Source organism: Candida albicans, chromosome 4 (genome assembly GCF_000182965.3).
Source record: "Candida albicans SC5314 chromosome 4, complete sequence".
Taxonomy (NCBI): domain Eukaryota; kingdom Fungi; phylum Ascomycota; class Pichiomycetes; order Serinales; family Debaryomycetaceae; genus Candida; species Candida albicans.
The window spans coordinates 1,483,790-1,498,904 of NC_032092.1; the positions used below are offsets into that span (position 1 = coordinate 1,483,790).

At 35.4% G+C, this 15,115-nt stretch overlaps 7 protein-coding genes across 7 annotated transcripts; 5 read left to right on the forward strand and 2 right to left on the reverse strand. All coding sequences in view use genetic code 12, as the record gives it.

Moving 5' to 3' along the window:
* Positions 1-455: 455 nt before the first annotated feature.
* CAALFM_C406650WA (sorting nexin 1) lies at positions 456-2,474 on the forward strand (the record flags this gene model as incomplete). Its single annotated transcript, XM_710431.2, has 1 exon — positions 456-2,474. The coding sequence occupies one exon, from the start codon at positions 456-458 to the stop codon at positions 2,472-2,474; it is 2,019 nt and encodes a 672-aa protein (XP_715524.1).
* Positions 2,475-3,149: 675 nt separating this feature from the next.
* CAALFM_C406660WA (uncharacterized protein) lies at positions 3,150-4,700 on the forward strand (the record flags this gene model as incomplete). Its single annotated transcript, XM_710430.2, has 1 exon — positions 3,150-4,700. The coding sequence occupies one exon, from the start codon at positions 3,150-3,152 to the stop codon at positions 4,698-4,700; it is 1,551 nt and encodes a 516-aa protein (XP_715523.2).
* Positions 4,701-5,754: 1,054 nt separating this feature from the next.
* CAALFM_C406670WA (uncharacterized protein) lies at positions 5,755-6,954 on the forward strand (the record flags this gene model as incomplete). Its single annotated transcript, XM_710358.2, has 1 exon — positions 5,755-6,954. The coding sequence occupies one exon, from the start codon at positions 5,755-5,757 to the stop codon at positions 6,952-6,954; it is 1,200 nt and encodes a 399-aa protein (XP_715451.1).
* Positions 6,955-7,101: 147 nt separating this feature from the next.
* On the reverse strand, positions 7,102-9,822 carry CAALFM_C406680CA (uncharacterized protein; the record flags this gene model as incomplete). Its single annotated transcript, XM_710357.2, has 1 exon — positions 7,102-9,822. One exon carries the CDS (start codon positions 9,820-9,822, stop codon positions 7,102-7,104), a length of 2,721 nt encoding a protein of 906 aa, XP_715450.2.
* Positions 9,823-10,429: 607 nt separating this feature from the next.
* Positions 10,430-10,947, reverse strand: CAALFM_C406690CA (uncharacterized protein; the record flags this gene model as incomplete). Its single annotated transcript, XM_019475398.1, has 2 exons — positions 10,430-10,876; positions 10,945-10,947. The coding sequence occupies 2 exons, from the start codon at positions 10,945-10,947 to the stop codon at positions 10,430-10,432; spliced, it is 450 nt and encodes a 149-aa protein (XP_019330943.1).
* Positions 10,948-11,894: 947 nt separating this feature from the next.
* CAALFM_C406710WA (uncharacterized protein) lies at positions 11,895-13,013 on the forward strand (the record flags this gene model as incomplete). Its single annotated transcript, XM_710355.2, has 1 exon — positions 11,895-13,013. One exon carries the CDS (start codon positions 11,895-11,897, stop codon positions 13,011-13,013), a length of 1,119 nt encoding a protein of 372 aa, XP_715448.2.
* A 986-nt stretch (positions 13,014-13,999) lies between these two features.
* Positions 14,000-14,950, forward strand: NOP1 (rRNA methyltransferase; the record flags this gene model as incomplete). Its single annotated transcript, XM_710354.1, has 1 exon — positions 14,000-14,950. One exon carries the CDS (start codon positions 14,000-14,002, stop codon positions 14,948-14,950), a length of 951 nt encoding a protein of 316 aa, XP_715447.1.
* Between the last annotated feature and the right edge of the window lie 165 nt (positions 14,951-15,115).

Consider the following 15,115-nt stretch of genomic DNA (forward strand, 5'->3'; position numbering starts at 1 on the left):
CCCAGGTCAGTTAAAGGTTGAACATGGCTTATAATTCAAAATTATGACTTTCTCTTAAATGCTAATAATCAGTTAAACTGTGAACACTTAACACAAAATGTTACACCAACACTTTTAACAAAATTTGTTCAATATTTATCCAAAGTTCAACTTATTGACATAGATAGTATTGTCTCAATAAGCTTTTTGAACACACACTTTAACAGCAACCCCCCGATCCATAGCAAATGATCATTACTAACTTTAATGGGACATAATAATTACATTTCAACACCGTATTTCCTACACGTTTATAACTTGGTCGTGTGTCATTCACTAAACACCAAACAAAAAAATGTGTAACCGAATGATTATCAATTTTTTTTGAGTGGACACGAGAAATAAATAAACTCTTGGGATTCAAATTTGCCAACCAAATCTTTTTATTCAATAATATACAAAACCTCACTTCCACTATGGATAATGATGAATTGACAGCATCTGTTTGGGATGATGCAGTGTCTCCTAGCAACAATGACGACTTTGGCTCAAATGGACTTGGCAATTCTAGATTACACAATTCAGTAGTTGCTCCGTTATCGAATCAATTCAGCTCACTAGCTATGGATGACCCCTTTGCCAATCCATTAGGATTTGGTAATGACGATCAAAAAGGTTTTCAAAAATATGCCCAAGATGAAGATGAAGATGAAGAAGACGAAGATGATAATGATTACAACAAACAATCGTCGTACTACAATGCAGTCGATGAACAAACCCATGAATTGAAAAAAGAGGAAAGAAAAGAACATTCAAATGAAATATTATCTAAATTAACTCATGGTGCCGAAGATAGTGATATATTAGAATCTTCAAATGTTAAATCGCCTGGGAAGATATCTTCATCTGGGGCGTTGTTTCATGATAAAGGATCTCCATTAAAAGTTATTTCTGCAGATGCAGAGACAACCAAATCACCAACTCGTTTGACCAAAATCAAAACTACCAAGTTCAAGGCAACCAGACCAAGAAAATTCAGTTCTAAAATAAATGTGCAACATATGAATGAAAGCAGTACAAATCCATTGGGTCCACTAAGTGTAGATGATAATAAAGAAAATGAAAATTCAGAATCGAACCCACAAGCAGATTTCAATGGGGAATCAATAGCCAAGGAAGCCGAAGCGCCTCTTTATGATATAAATAATGGACCTGACTCACCACAAAAACCACTGCTGATCAAAAGCAAAAGACCACAAGCAAATGAATCGGATCCACAATCCAATAAATTAGAAATAACTGTAGGGGACCCTACTAAAGTTGGTGATTTAACTACAGCTCATGTTGTATACACAATTAAAACGGTGAACAAGAATTTAGATTCAAAGTTTTTCCCAGCAGTCGAACTGGTGCAAGTTTCTAGAAGATATAGAGATTTTCGATGGATATATCACCAATTACAGAATAATCATCCCGGGAGAATAATTCCACCTCCACCTTCCAAACAAACTTTTATTGGAAGATTCAATGAAAATTTTATTGAAAATCGAAGGTTATCATTAGAAAAAATGTTGAGTAAAATCAATCATCACCCTTTGTTGTGCAACGACCCAGATTTTGTTATGTTTTTAACAAGTCAAGATTTTGTCAATGAATCTAAGGAAAGAGAAAGATTATCAGGATCGGGAGCATCACTACAAAACAGTGAATATTTGGATGGCAATAAAGATGTGGCAATGTCCTCTAATGTTGCAGCTGCAGCAGCTACTGCTGCTGCCACTTCAGGTGGATTTATGAGTTCTTTGTTTTCAATGTCAACTAAAGTAACAGAGCCAGATCAATATTTTATTACCAAGAAACAATATATTGACGATTTGGAGTATAATTTAAAACAATTTTACAAAACAATTGAACTAATAGGTCAACAACGTTTGGATATGATTGGGATATTGGATGAGATTGCATTGACCATGAGTGAATTGGCTGGATTGGAGATTTCCAAAGTTACGAGTGATTTGTTATCAGCATTCAGTGAAGTGGAATTAAAAATTAAAGATAATCTTGATAGAATCAATTTACAAGATCAATTGACATTGGGGTTCACTATTGAAGAATACCTTCGAATCATTGGTTCAATTAATTTTGTGTTTGATACGAGATTAAATGTTTATCAACAGTACCATAATTCTAATCAAGAATTGAGTAAAAAGCAAGCTCAATTGGATAAATATACACGAAAACAACAACAACCTGATAAGATCAATCAATTGAATTTTGAAGTTGATAAATTGAAACAAAGAACAGAATCGTTTGAGAAAAGTTTTAAAGAGATAAGTGAGACGATTAAACAGGAATTGGAGAATTTTGAATATGAAAGAATTGATGATTTCAGAAATAGTGTAGAAATCTTTATTGAAAGTGCTATTGAATCACAAAAGGAAGCAATCGAATTGTATGAAACATTTTATGAAAGACAAAATTTAGGAGACGTCTAGTGCAAAGGGTGGAAAAGTAAAAAAAATAAAAAAAAGTTGTTATCTAGGATGTATAATAATACTGCAATACAAAATATAGTAACAAATATAATAAAAAGGACAACCACAGTTTAGTGAAGAGGGGTCACCAATTCCAACTATGGCACCAGTTATTATCGGCTGTTGTTGTTGTCGGTCTCAATGTTATCTGGGGAATGTAAACAATAGATGAAATCTGTAGAATTGTTAATCCTATCCCCTTTCTTCTTTTCTCCTCTCCTTCTCCTTCCATATTTGATGGTTATCAATTTGTTTAACATTTTTTTAAAAACAATTACTATTTTTTTTTCCCTCTTTGTTATGAGAAGATTGTCAACTCGACCATTCTGCAGTATGAGTTAAATTACTCTAACTTCTCTATTTATAATTCATCGAGGAGGAAAGAGGAAGGTTTCTTACATTATCAAATCGGCACAGCAAGGGTTGTTCAGACAACGCTTTCACTTTTATCGTTCTATTTCTTAATTTTTTTTTGTCTACCTCACGTGTCGGAATTTGTTGACACCCCACGACTTTGGCAAAAAAAATAAAAAATTGTAAACAAACAAATAACCAATACTCTTTCCATTTTGTTTCAATAATACTTCAATATGGCAATTAAACGGAAAAAAAAAGCAAGTGGTCGATGAAGTGGCTATGGCAAAAGCCATAAGTGATATAAAAAATGGATTATTGTTGTCTTATAGAAAAGCAGCAAAGAAATATAACCTTTGTCATGAAACCATAAGGAAACGTATGAATGGAGTACTACCCAAACAAATAGCCCATAGAGGGAAACAACTCTTCACCCCTCAACAAGAGAAGGAGATAGTCAAATGGATTATTGAGTCTGATGAAGCAGGAAATGGACGTAGCCGTCATGATATCGTTGAATATGCAGAGCTATTTTTACTGTTGGACAGACAACTGGCTAGTATCGGTGGTTCTTGGTTTGAACGCTTTAAAAAAAGGCATAAGGAGATCCATGTTGTTCAAGGAAGAAAAATATCAAGTTTGAGAGTAAAGGCAGCAACTCCCGATCAGATAAAAGAATATTTTCATAAATATGACCTGATTGTCAGACAACATCAAATTCCCAACGAAAACATATTTAATTATGATGAATCTGGGTTTATTATGGGTCAGGGTAAGAGTTCAAGAGTGGCTGTACCTAGCTATAAAAATAGAACTTACGTTAAGTCTACTGAGGGCAGAGATAGTTGCACTGTTATCGAAGCAATCARCATGAGTGGAGAAAAATTAATTCCGGGGATAATTTTTAAAGGACAAACTCTAAGAACCGGCTGGTTTAATGATGATGCTTCAGACTACTACTACTCAGTCTCCAAATGTGGATATACTTCTTATTGGTTGTCTTGGCGTTGGTTGGAGGAGGTTTTTATTCCCCAAGTGAAAGAAAAAACTAATCAAGGAAAAGTTTTGCTAATAATGGATGGGCATGGAAGCCACAAAACTAAGAAGTTCAGAGAAACCTGTGAGGACAATAATATCATTCCATTGTATTTACCGCCTCATTCAACCCATTTGTTACAGCCTTTGGACCTTGGAATCTTTGGACCAATAAAATATGGATACAAAGTAAAATTGTCAAAATTGGCCCATGCCCTTGGGACAGATCCAGTTAAGCAGCAGTTATTTTTACTGAACTACTATGAAGCAAGACAGGAAAAGTTAACCAAAGAAAGAATCATTCGATCCTGGGAAACTGCTGGCCTTAATCCATTTGATGTTGACAAAGTGTTAAATTCGTCCCAAATGATTGCGGCGAAAATCAATAAAGAGATAGATGATTATGAAAATAATAGAGACGAACATACTCAACAGGATGATGTTGAAATTGGACTATATTTAAGGGGAACGCCAGATGAAGAGCTTATTGACAAGTTGACGAAAAAAATTGATTTTCTTGAATTGGAAAATACACAATTAAAAACGGATGTTGCACATTTGCAAGCAGAACTTACCAGCGCTAAATTAGAGATTGACAACTATAAAGAAGCTCTAAAGAATAAGAAACCACCAGGAAGAAGTTCTGCCATTCCTATGGATGAAAATCAAGGCTTCAAGCGAGCAGCGCCCTATGCCAAAGAATATCGTCAAAACCCACCAAAGAAGAACAAACGAAAAGCTTTAACGGATAYGACAAATTGTACTAATGGTAGTAATAGTTATATCAGAAGTTTGTAGGAATTTAGTGAATAGTCGTAGAGTTAGAGTTGAATTTATGTGTTTTATGATTATTGTCAAATTAGTAATTTTTTGCCAAAGTCGTGGGGTGTCAACAATTTCGAACACGTGAGGTAATTACAAAATTAGTTTAATAGTTTCACTTGGTATCAAGGCTAGAAAAGTTTCTATCTCAGTTTATACGGTTATTCCGGTTATAGAATAATCACCATTTCAACCAAGTTAATATGAATTGCATATTGTTGTTATTATTCGGGAATTATCTTGGTCTAAGTCTGTAGCCTATGTATGAAGGAAGGCTATGTTGGAGGGCGGGGATAATTTCAAGTGAATGTTGAAGATAATACTAATGACGATAGCATAAAAATAAATAGAATTATAATTGTTTGAAGAATAAGAGATAAGTGTGGTGCATTACACATGAGAAATTTAACAATACATGCAAGAAAGAGGCCATTTTCTTCTTCAAACTCATTGGATGGTTTAGCATTAATTGGAAACGGAACTAAGTAAAAACAGAACAGATGGAGAAAAGGAAATGAAATAATAAAATTCTCCACAGTTAAGAATTTGCTAACTAAGTTTATTATTGAAATTTCATTTCTTAGTTTTCAATTCTAATTGAAAAAGGGAGGGGGGAATAGGGAACGAAAGGAATTATTCATTTATAAATTTTCAAAATTTTTAGATTGTTCTAAATTCTACTTTGCACTTGTTTTCCTCTCACCCCTGACACTCTGACACCCTTTATCCCTTGAAATTGATATATTTATAAATAAGATATAAGTTTTCCTCTAAAATTTTTTTATTCTTTTTAGTTCTAGTTAAGTTTTATTTAAACAAAATCAATTGAATTAATATTTGAATCATATTTTTGTGACTCACAACGGGGAAACCTTTTTTTTTTTCGTTTTTATGTTTTTCTGATTTTTCTTGTCCCTGTTTTATTTTTTCATATTCATATCTTAGTTTGATTTAATTTTTTACATATATATCAAGTTCTTGCTTCTTGGAGTCATCATCCTTGGTTTTAAATTCCCATATTCGATTAAACATGAGTACTCAAGTACATTTAAACCCTACTATGCTATCGATACTATCTATATCACGAGATAAGTATTGGATATTCATCAGTTCTATTTTGCAACTACTATATCATTCAGTTGACAATTCAAACTTTCAAAAATCAAGTATCGGTAATGAAGATGATGACGACGATGATGGTAATGGCTTAGATGAATACAGTTCAAATACTTCTGCTTCAGATGGTGATGGATTAAACACAAAGTTGGTTGATAATTCGAGCAAATTACCTCCTAGCCCTCCACTTGAAGAACCAATTGAAGAAGACACTGAAACCGAGGATTATTTCTTTCATATTGCCTTGACTCCTGTTGAATGTACCATTATCTGTTCACAAAAACTAATGAAACAATATTTCCAACAACCAATTGAAATTTGCAAACAATTAAACTATCATGATGTCCAATTGCTACCAGAAAAATATTTATGTTTGAGTGTTGATTGTGATGGGAGTTCCGATAATTCATTAAGAATTTTGGAATTAACGAAACCATTGTCGGAAAACAATATTTCTTTATTTTTCATATCTAGTCACTTCAATGATATTGTATTGATCCCTTATGATTTAAAACAAAAAGTAATTAATATTCTTACGAAAAATAGTTTTGAATTTCTGGATGTTTCTAATAGTTATATCCCTACATTTGGTGCATCACCGATTGCTACTGAGTTTGATTTTGAACAAGGTTCGAAAAAATTGGAAGAAAGAACTTTTGAATCATTCAAACAATCACAAATTCATCCTATGATCAATAATAAAGTGAAACTATTACTCACAGGTTCAAGACAAGGTGAAGTTAACAATGCAATTATAAAATCCGCCAGAATCTTATCATCCACAGAAACAATACCAAATTATTTTGCCATTACCAGAACTTATTATAATGAAGTATCTCTTGTCTTGCCAAAATCAAGTAAGCAAAGAATTAGATTAGGATTTGATTCTAAATATATTATTGGATCAACTCAAGATATAATTATACCCATTACAATAGATTTTTCAAAACTCCCCTTGGATTCTACGGGTATAGTTGCTGGATTAGCAAGTAAGTTGATTACTGCTGGTGAAAATGTTTCTGAATTGTATTATTTCTCAATGGCCAGGTCTGGTGTGGTTATGATTCCACAAGAAAATATTGAGACTATAGCTAAGATTTTACATGACGTATAATCAAAAAAAAAAGGCCGTTCAATACTTTTACTATATATATCTCTTATGTATCTACATCCGTTAATAACACAATTAATTTTTTCTTTTACAAGCAACATTGTTTATGTATTCTCAGTTCTTAAACTATATTCATCCCTATTTACAACTTTAGTTTCTTTTACCATTCTTCTTCTTAGATTTCAAACTAGTACTCCAACCATCTTCATCAACTGTTTGAACTTTGTCTGCTGAAGAAATGATGGCGGCTGACCAAGATACATGATCTCCACCACCAATTTGTTGATCAACTTTTTGTCTTCTCTTTAAAAATTCTTGAGCAAACCTTCTTCCATCCATAGTGGCTGAAGAACTGTATATGGTTTCAGCAATTAATGAGCTTGAATCAGCAGAATTTGGTGGTAAAGTAATGAAAATTTCCAATAAATCATCTTTAGAAACAGTTGGATATAAACTTGTCATACTGGATCTAGCCCATACCAAAAAGTCTTCTCTAATGGCTTGAGCATTTACAGCAGAAACAGTTTGTTTATTGGCAGAAACTGAGCGCAATAATTGAGGAGTTGTTTTCGAAACTGAAGTAGGAATAGTAGTTGTAGTGGCAGCTTTCTTTACAACTGGAGCTGAGGCTTGCTTTTTGCTGGTGACGGTAGTCCAAGCTGGTCCATCATCTCTTGGAACTGAATTAGCAATGGCATGAGCAAATGAAGTACTTGGTGAATTGACCTTAGCAGCTGCCTGTTTAGCCTTGGCACGTTCAGCTTCTTCTCTTTGGATTTCGGCTAAAGTTTTAGTGACTGGAACATTAGAAGCAGATCCCCAAGTTGATGGTAAAGCAACTGGAGTTTTCTCAGCTTTAACAGCCTTTTCAGCAGCGGCAGCATTGGCCCAAGCTTTAGCTGCATGTTCACTTTTGATTTGTGCCTCGATTCTCTTTTGTTCATTCAATTTTTCGGCTTCAAGTCTTTGAATCTCTTTTAATGTTAAAGCAGGTTTCTTAGAATCAGCTTTAGCAGCTGCCCATGGAGCCAAGACTTGAGGTGTAGATGGTTTTAATTCAACTGCTTTAACTTGTTCCGGTTCCGGTTCTTGTTGTTGTTCTTGCTGTTGTTCTGGTTCGGAAACTTTAGCAGCAGTTTCGCTTGAAATTGATTGTCTCGATTCAGATGCTGTAGGTTGGACCAATGCGGCTTGATCATTGACAACAGGAACTGATTTGGCTTGATCATGTTGGTTGTTAATTGCATTAGGTTCATCGTCATTCAAAATATCAGTGACAACAGAGTTGTGGATATCATCCAAAACTGGATCCTCGGGTTGTGGAGAAGATTTAGTGTTGACTGTAGATCTGGTTTGTGGGACTCCGCCGATGGAAACTGCCGTGTTATTTTTTGCAACATCAGTTTCTGGTTGAATCGAGGCTAATGGATCTGCGTCACCACCAATTAAGTTTACACTTGAGGTAAAAGGAGAACCAACTCTTGAATGAGACTGAGTAACAGCTTCTGGTAACCAAGGAGACATTGGTGCAGGTTGGCTGATTGAATTGTTCAAAACCGAATGGCCGCCAATTGGCGTTTGTGGATTGCTTCCCGAATGCAAAATGGATGAGGCTGATGTATCAACGCCCCAACCACTATTGACTCTAGACAACGATGGTTGTTGTTGTTGGTGAAGTTGTTGTTGCAACAAAGTTGGCATCGAAGGGAACCCCAAACTTTGGTTAAATGCATCCATGCTGCTAGAAGCAGTAGTATGCTGATTGAATGTATCAATACCAAAATTTGAGCCAGTGAACCCTGTCGCGCCTGTTGGGTTAATAGACGGCAATGGATTGGCAAATGGGTCCAGTTTCATGAAATCATTACCAAACAAATTCGCTTGAGATGAATTGTTCTGCGGTGTACTGCCGAAAGAAGACAACAAGTTGGATTGAAAATTAGGAAAACTATTACCCAGTAAATCATCTGAAAAGAATTGACTGCCTCCACCACCAACACCATTGGTGGTTCTAACACCGTTTCCAGTGACGTTACCACTACTGGTACCAGGACCACCCCTAGGTGCGGTTAAATCAGGTAATGGAACTTTGAAAGGAGTGACATAATTCTGCAAACTTTCACATAAATCCCTCAATGTCCTGAACGACCCTTCTTCTTTCCGTCTTATTTTCAATTCAAGGTTCAAATAACCTCCAGCTAACCAGTCCTGCATCATGTCACCATTGAATGGACCTTGTTCGTTCCCTGAAGGATCAATGTAATGCCATTCAATTTTATCAGAAGTGACTAATGGTCTGAATTTGGAATCAGCACTAGGGAAATCTTTATGTAATTGCGACATCCCTGGTGGTGCTTGTTGAATCGAAGAAATTGTCGCAGTCCCTGTTGTTGCCGAGGGTCCTCCTGTTGCAGTACTAGGCTGGGTAGCTGTATCTACTTCAGAATCTGCACCAATGGTAAGCTTATCTAATGAATCAGTGACCTCTTTAGTGGTTTCCAGTTGATAATCTTCAGATTTAGTTAAATTGCTTTGTAAATCTAAATGATAAATAGGCTCTGGCTTGGATAATTTATAGGGCTCATCCGCGCCAACGGGAACACTATTGTTCAAAATCTGGTCTTTATTATCATACCATACTTGAAATACTTCATTCATGGTATAACGTTTGCCATCTTTGTTTGCAGGGATAGTATTTGTGTGAGGATACTGGTGTGAGTGATGATGATTATGGTGGTGGTGATGATGGTGATGGTTATTGTTGTTGTTACTGTTAGTGCTGTTATGGGATTGATGTTGATTATAGGAAGAAATCTCATCGATATTCCCATTGGTTGAATTTTCTTGCGATTTACGAGCTCTTGAGTACATTGCTAAATTGATAATGAACTTATTTGGTTTTGGTTTAACAAAATGTTTGAATTGTATTGATTTTGTTAGATAATTCAAATTCTGATCGTTATCATTATGGTTGAAAAAAATTTTTTTCTCTCTTTCTCTCTGAGTCTCTCTTTGAAAAAATGCCCCCAATACATTAGCAGGTTTTTTTTTTTCTCCTTCTTTCTTTTTTAACTTTTCATTGATTTCCTGTACTTTAAATGGGAGTAATGTTTGTATTTTATATACAACATGATAATACTACTACTATTTTAAGCTGAATTGACATTGTAAAAGTATAATTTAAACTTTCGAGGACTGACCTAAGAATGTGAACAATGTAAGTTTGTGTTTACCATTGCAAGAGAAGAAGTGTCATAAGCACGAGTGGTAGATGGTATCTAACAAAACTAGCAGATTTCTCATCTATTAGGTGTCTAATGGGTAAGTCTCTTTTGGTATTGTTGATGTGTTTTTGAAGCTCGGCATGTCTTCATACATCAATGAGTTTACTCTTTGCCACGTTCGAGTAATCGCTTTTACAGTATAAGTACATTTAATCCATATTCATTTGATAGACCTCTATTCTATGTAAACTCTACTAAATTCCCATTTGTTTTTCCATTTCAGAGTGGAAATCTTTCACATTGTCACCATTTGCAAATCCTCCAGGGTAAACATCTTCCCAATCGACACTTGAATCTTTGTTTAACAAGATATCTTTATGCATTGAATCAACACCTCCTAATAAACTTGGTCTGAATGACGAGGATTCTACAATTTCCAACTCCATAGCTCTTTTGATTGGAGCACCAGCACCAAATATACGTCTATAAGTTTCCATTCTGTTTTCTTCTTGAGTTTTTTCCCAGTTGGTCACTTGAGATTCTAATGGATGACGATTGTTTATCTTTGATGCTATATTCAATGGGCCCTCTTGTGATCTTAAACTATCTTGCAAAGCAGGAGCATGTTCAGCTGGTTGGCCAAACTTTGTGGTGTTCACGGAAGATTCTTTATTAGTACTGGATGGTACGACTCTCAACGACTATTTCAATAATTGTTAGTATATGGTTCTGGATACATATTGCAAACTTGTGATTGGGTTAGACATACCATTATAGATGACTAGCAATTGTGTTATGATATATGTATATAAGTGGCAAAAATGGTTGAAATCTATTTCAGTGTTCATACATATTTTTTTTTCTGTTGGTTGGGCGTTCTTGTTTGGGTGGATTTAGTTCTTCGCGCACTCGCCATAATACACGATTGCACGACTGATGCCTCTTTTTCACTAAACCAATTCCAATGAAAGATCAATCTGGGAAACTCGATAACAACACAATTGTAGGATGCAGATACTATGGTATCCCTATCAGTAAAAGATTCAAAAGCAAGCTGCTATATACATCAAAGAAGAATTGTTAGTACTAGGCGACTGAGACGCATAAGTCTATGCTATAATACTACAAACTCAATTCCATTGAATTCATTACGTAGGCGATTCAAACAAGTGGCTGGATACGTGTTGCAAAGATTTCAAGCAATACCCTCCTTTGTCTTCTCCTCTTCTCCACGTCTTATTAACTATCCCTTGCTGTTTTGGTATTTCTTTTTTTGTAGAATATTTGCTCGAGGAGAAATTTCCAGAACTATAGAAATGAAAAAACCGATTATTAATTCAAGAGTGTAATTCATTTTTCGTTTCATGGTAACTCCGCCATGATTTGACATCCAGCTTCTTCTATCGGAGATAATTACTAATAACTTTTGATAGAATAACGGCGGTGTACCTAAACTGACCATCGAAGTATTCGGTTGGTGACATTTTGTGCAACTAGAAGAGTTGCGGAAAAACGAGGATTTTTCCATTGCTGAATAATCTCATCATGATTTCAGCTAACAAGTCCGGAACGTGCATGAATGTGTTTCCATTTCGTCAACTATATAAATGAGCCAGTTTTCAGCAATTACAATTCATTTCAATTTCCTTCTTTTTTTTCTCTCTATTCAATCATATCATTGATCATTACTTCAATACATAACACAATTAACAATTAAAAATGTCTGCTCCTAAAGTTGCTACTCAAGTTTTCTTAAAAACCTGTCCATCTGGTTTCATTCATACTAAAGTCAATGAGGACGACTCCACTTTTGAAGTCAAAGAAGTCCCAGTTCCAGAATTAAAAGAAGGTCAAGTTTTAGCTAAAGTGTTATACTTATCCAATGACCCAACCCAAAGAACCTGGTTAAGAAAAGCTGGTGACAACTCCCCAAGTTACATGCCACCAGTTCATGAAGGTACCCCAATGGCCTCATTGGGTTTAGCTGAAATTATTGAATCCAAATCAGAAAAATACCAAAAAGGTGATATTGCTAGTGGTAGAATTTACTGGGCCGATTACGCTGTTGTTCCAGATGTTGTTTTCTTCAACAAAATTGACAAGAGTTTGGGATTGCCATTGGAATTCTTTTTGTCCATTTTGGGTATGACCACTTTGACTGCTTTCTTCGGTTTAACTGAAGTTGGTAAATTGAAGAAATACTTGGACGGACCAAAAGAAGGTGAAAAGGGTCCTGTTGTGTGTGTATCCGCTGCTTCTGGTGCCACTGGATCTTCTGTTGTTCAAATTGCTAAACACTTGTTGGGTGCTTCTAAAGTCATTGGTATTTCTGGTTCTGATGAAAAATGTAAATGGGTTGAAAGCTTAGGTGCTGATTTGTGTGTCAACTACAAAAACTCTGAATGGAAACAACAAGTCAGTGATTACTTAGCTAAAGACAATGAAGGAATTGATGTTTACTTTGATTGTGTTGGTGGGGAAATCTTGAGTTTCATTTTGACCAAGATGAACAAGTTTGGTCATGTTGCTGCCTGTGGTGCTATTTCAGGTTATAATGACAATAAAGCTTTTGCTGTTACTTCTTGGCCATTCATTATCACCAACTCATTGAACGTCCAAGGTTTCATTGTCGGTAACTTTGCTGCTCAATTCCCAGAAGCTATCAAGATTCTTGGTGCTGCTGTTAAGGAAGGTAAAATTAAAGTCCAAGGTGCTTACCATGTTGAAAAATTATCTGGTGATGAACCATCTAAGCGTTTAGCTGACATTCCAAGAATTTGGAACATGTTGTTCGAAGATAACAAGCCAAACGGTAAATTGCTTATTAAAGTTGACTAAGAAATCTGTCATGTAAATAGAAAATAAATCAAAATATATGTGTTAATGTTTATGAAATAACTAAATGAAAGTGTAATTTGCAGATTGGAGAGTGTTAACTAAGTAATGGCCATTTATCGTGCTGGGTTTCAGGAATGATTCATAGTTAAGAAAAACTAGAACGAACAAGTTATATTGATGGAAGCACTACTCAGGGATTTTGAGCAAAATTGAATTAATACTACATTAACTCTCATATCTTAGTAGAAATATTTTATATTTAGTTTTCTTTGCTTGAAGATTAAGTCCAGTTACAAAATCTTTAGTGGTTTTCGAGAAACAAACTTGTGTCCTTTTTCCCCATATTATTCTCGAATGAGAAATCCTGAGCCGCACGATGGGCATCTCTAACATCTTGGTCATGGCTCGATATCGGCACAATTTTGTAAAGCACCTACTTTATATAATAGCTGGGTATTATATATAATGACTAGAAGTAAATAATGGCTACATTTTAAATCCTGAAACGTAAACATAAGGCATTGCAAAATTGGAAAAACTTCCAAAATAATAATTTATAAGAGCATTCTATCAATTTATTCATACCAAATAAGTCAAAATCTTTACTATTACTTTACCAGACTCTACTTCCCATACCTTTAAACATAATGGTTACCTTAGATAACAATTTTCTTTAGTATAAATTGCTTTGTTATGGCTCTGAAGTTTCATGTATCACCAAAACTTGTCAGACGCAAGATACGGTATTGGTCACGTGATAACATCCATGCACCAACGTTTGCCATCGCATCTCCTTTTAAACAAGCGAAAAAATAGTATGAGGAAAAATTTTCAAAATCCCATCATCAAAAAAAATTTATCCATTTCATTTCCATTTTAGATTACTCTTTTTCTTTCTTTTATCAGTTTCTCTTGGTTTTATCAATTTGTTCTTGTTCAACAAATATTTCCAATTCAATCTAGTTTAATAATCATACATATACATAATGGCATTCGGAGCTCCAAGAGGTAGAGGCGGTCCAGCAAGAGGTGGCCGTGGTGGTTTCGGTGGCGGAAGAGGTGGCAGAGGTGGTGCCCGTGGTGGAGGGAGAGGTGGTGCTCGTGGAGGATCTAGAGGTGGTGCTCGTGGAGGTGCCAGAGGCGGTGCTAGAGGTGGTGCTCGTGGAGGTAGAGGTGGTGCCAGAGGCGGTGCTAGAGGTGGTGCCAAGGTCGTCATTGAACCACATAGACATGCTGGTGTTTTCATTGCCAGAGGTAAAGAAGATTTGTTAGTCACTAGAAACATTGCCCCAGGTGAATCAGTGTACGGAGAAAAAAGAATTTCTGTTGAAGAGCCAGCCAAAGAAGAAGGTGCTGCTCCAACCAAAATCGAATACCGTGTGTGGAATCCATTCAGATCCAAGTTGGCTGCCGGTATTATGGGTGGTATTGATGAATTGGGTATTGCTCCAGGTAAAAAAGTTTTATACTTGGGTGCTGCTTCCGGTACTTCTGTTTCCCACGTTGCTGATGTTGTTGGTCCAGAAGGTTTGGTTTATGCCGTTGAATTCTCTCATCGTCCAGGTAGAGAATTGATTGGTATGGCCAAAAAGAGACCAAATGTTATTCCAATCATAGATGATGCTAGACATCCACAAAAATACAGAATGTTGATTGGTATGGTTGACTGTGTCTTTGCTGATGTTGCCCAACCAGATCAAGCTAGAATTATTGCATTGAACTCCCACTTGTTCTTAAAAGACGGTGGTTTAGTTGTCATTTCCATCAAGGCTAACTGTATTGATTCTACTGTTGATGCCGAAACTGTGTTCGCCAGAGAAGTCCAAAAATTGAGAGAAGAAAGAATTAAACCATTGGAACAATTGACCTTGGAACCTTATGAAAGAGACCATTGTATTGTTGTTGGTAGATACATGAGAAGCGGAATAAAGAAATAGATTAGGTTATTTTGGGATACTCTAAATTTTAAATAAAAATATTTTGTACAATAGGATTAATACATTTGATTATTGAAAACTAAAAAAAAATAAAGAATGAATGAAAATTTTGGAAACACTGGTATTTAAAGAACTGTAAGATACGACATATATAATAAAATGAAA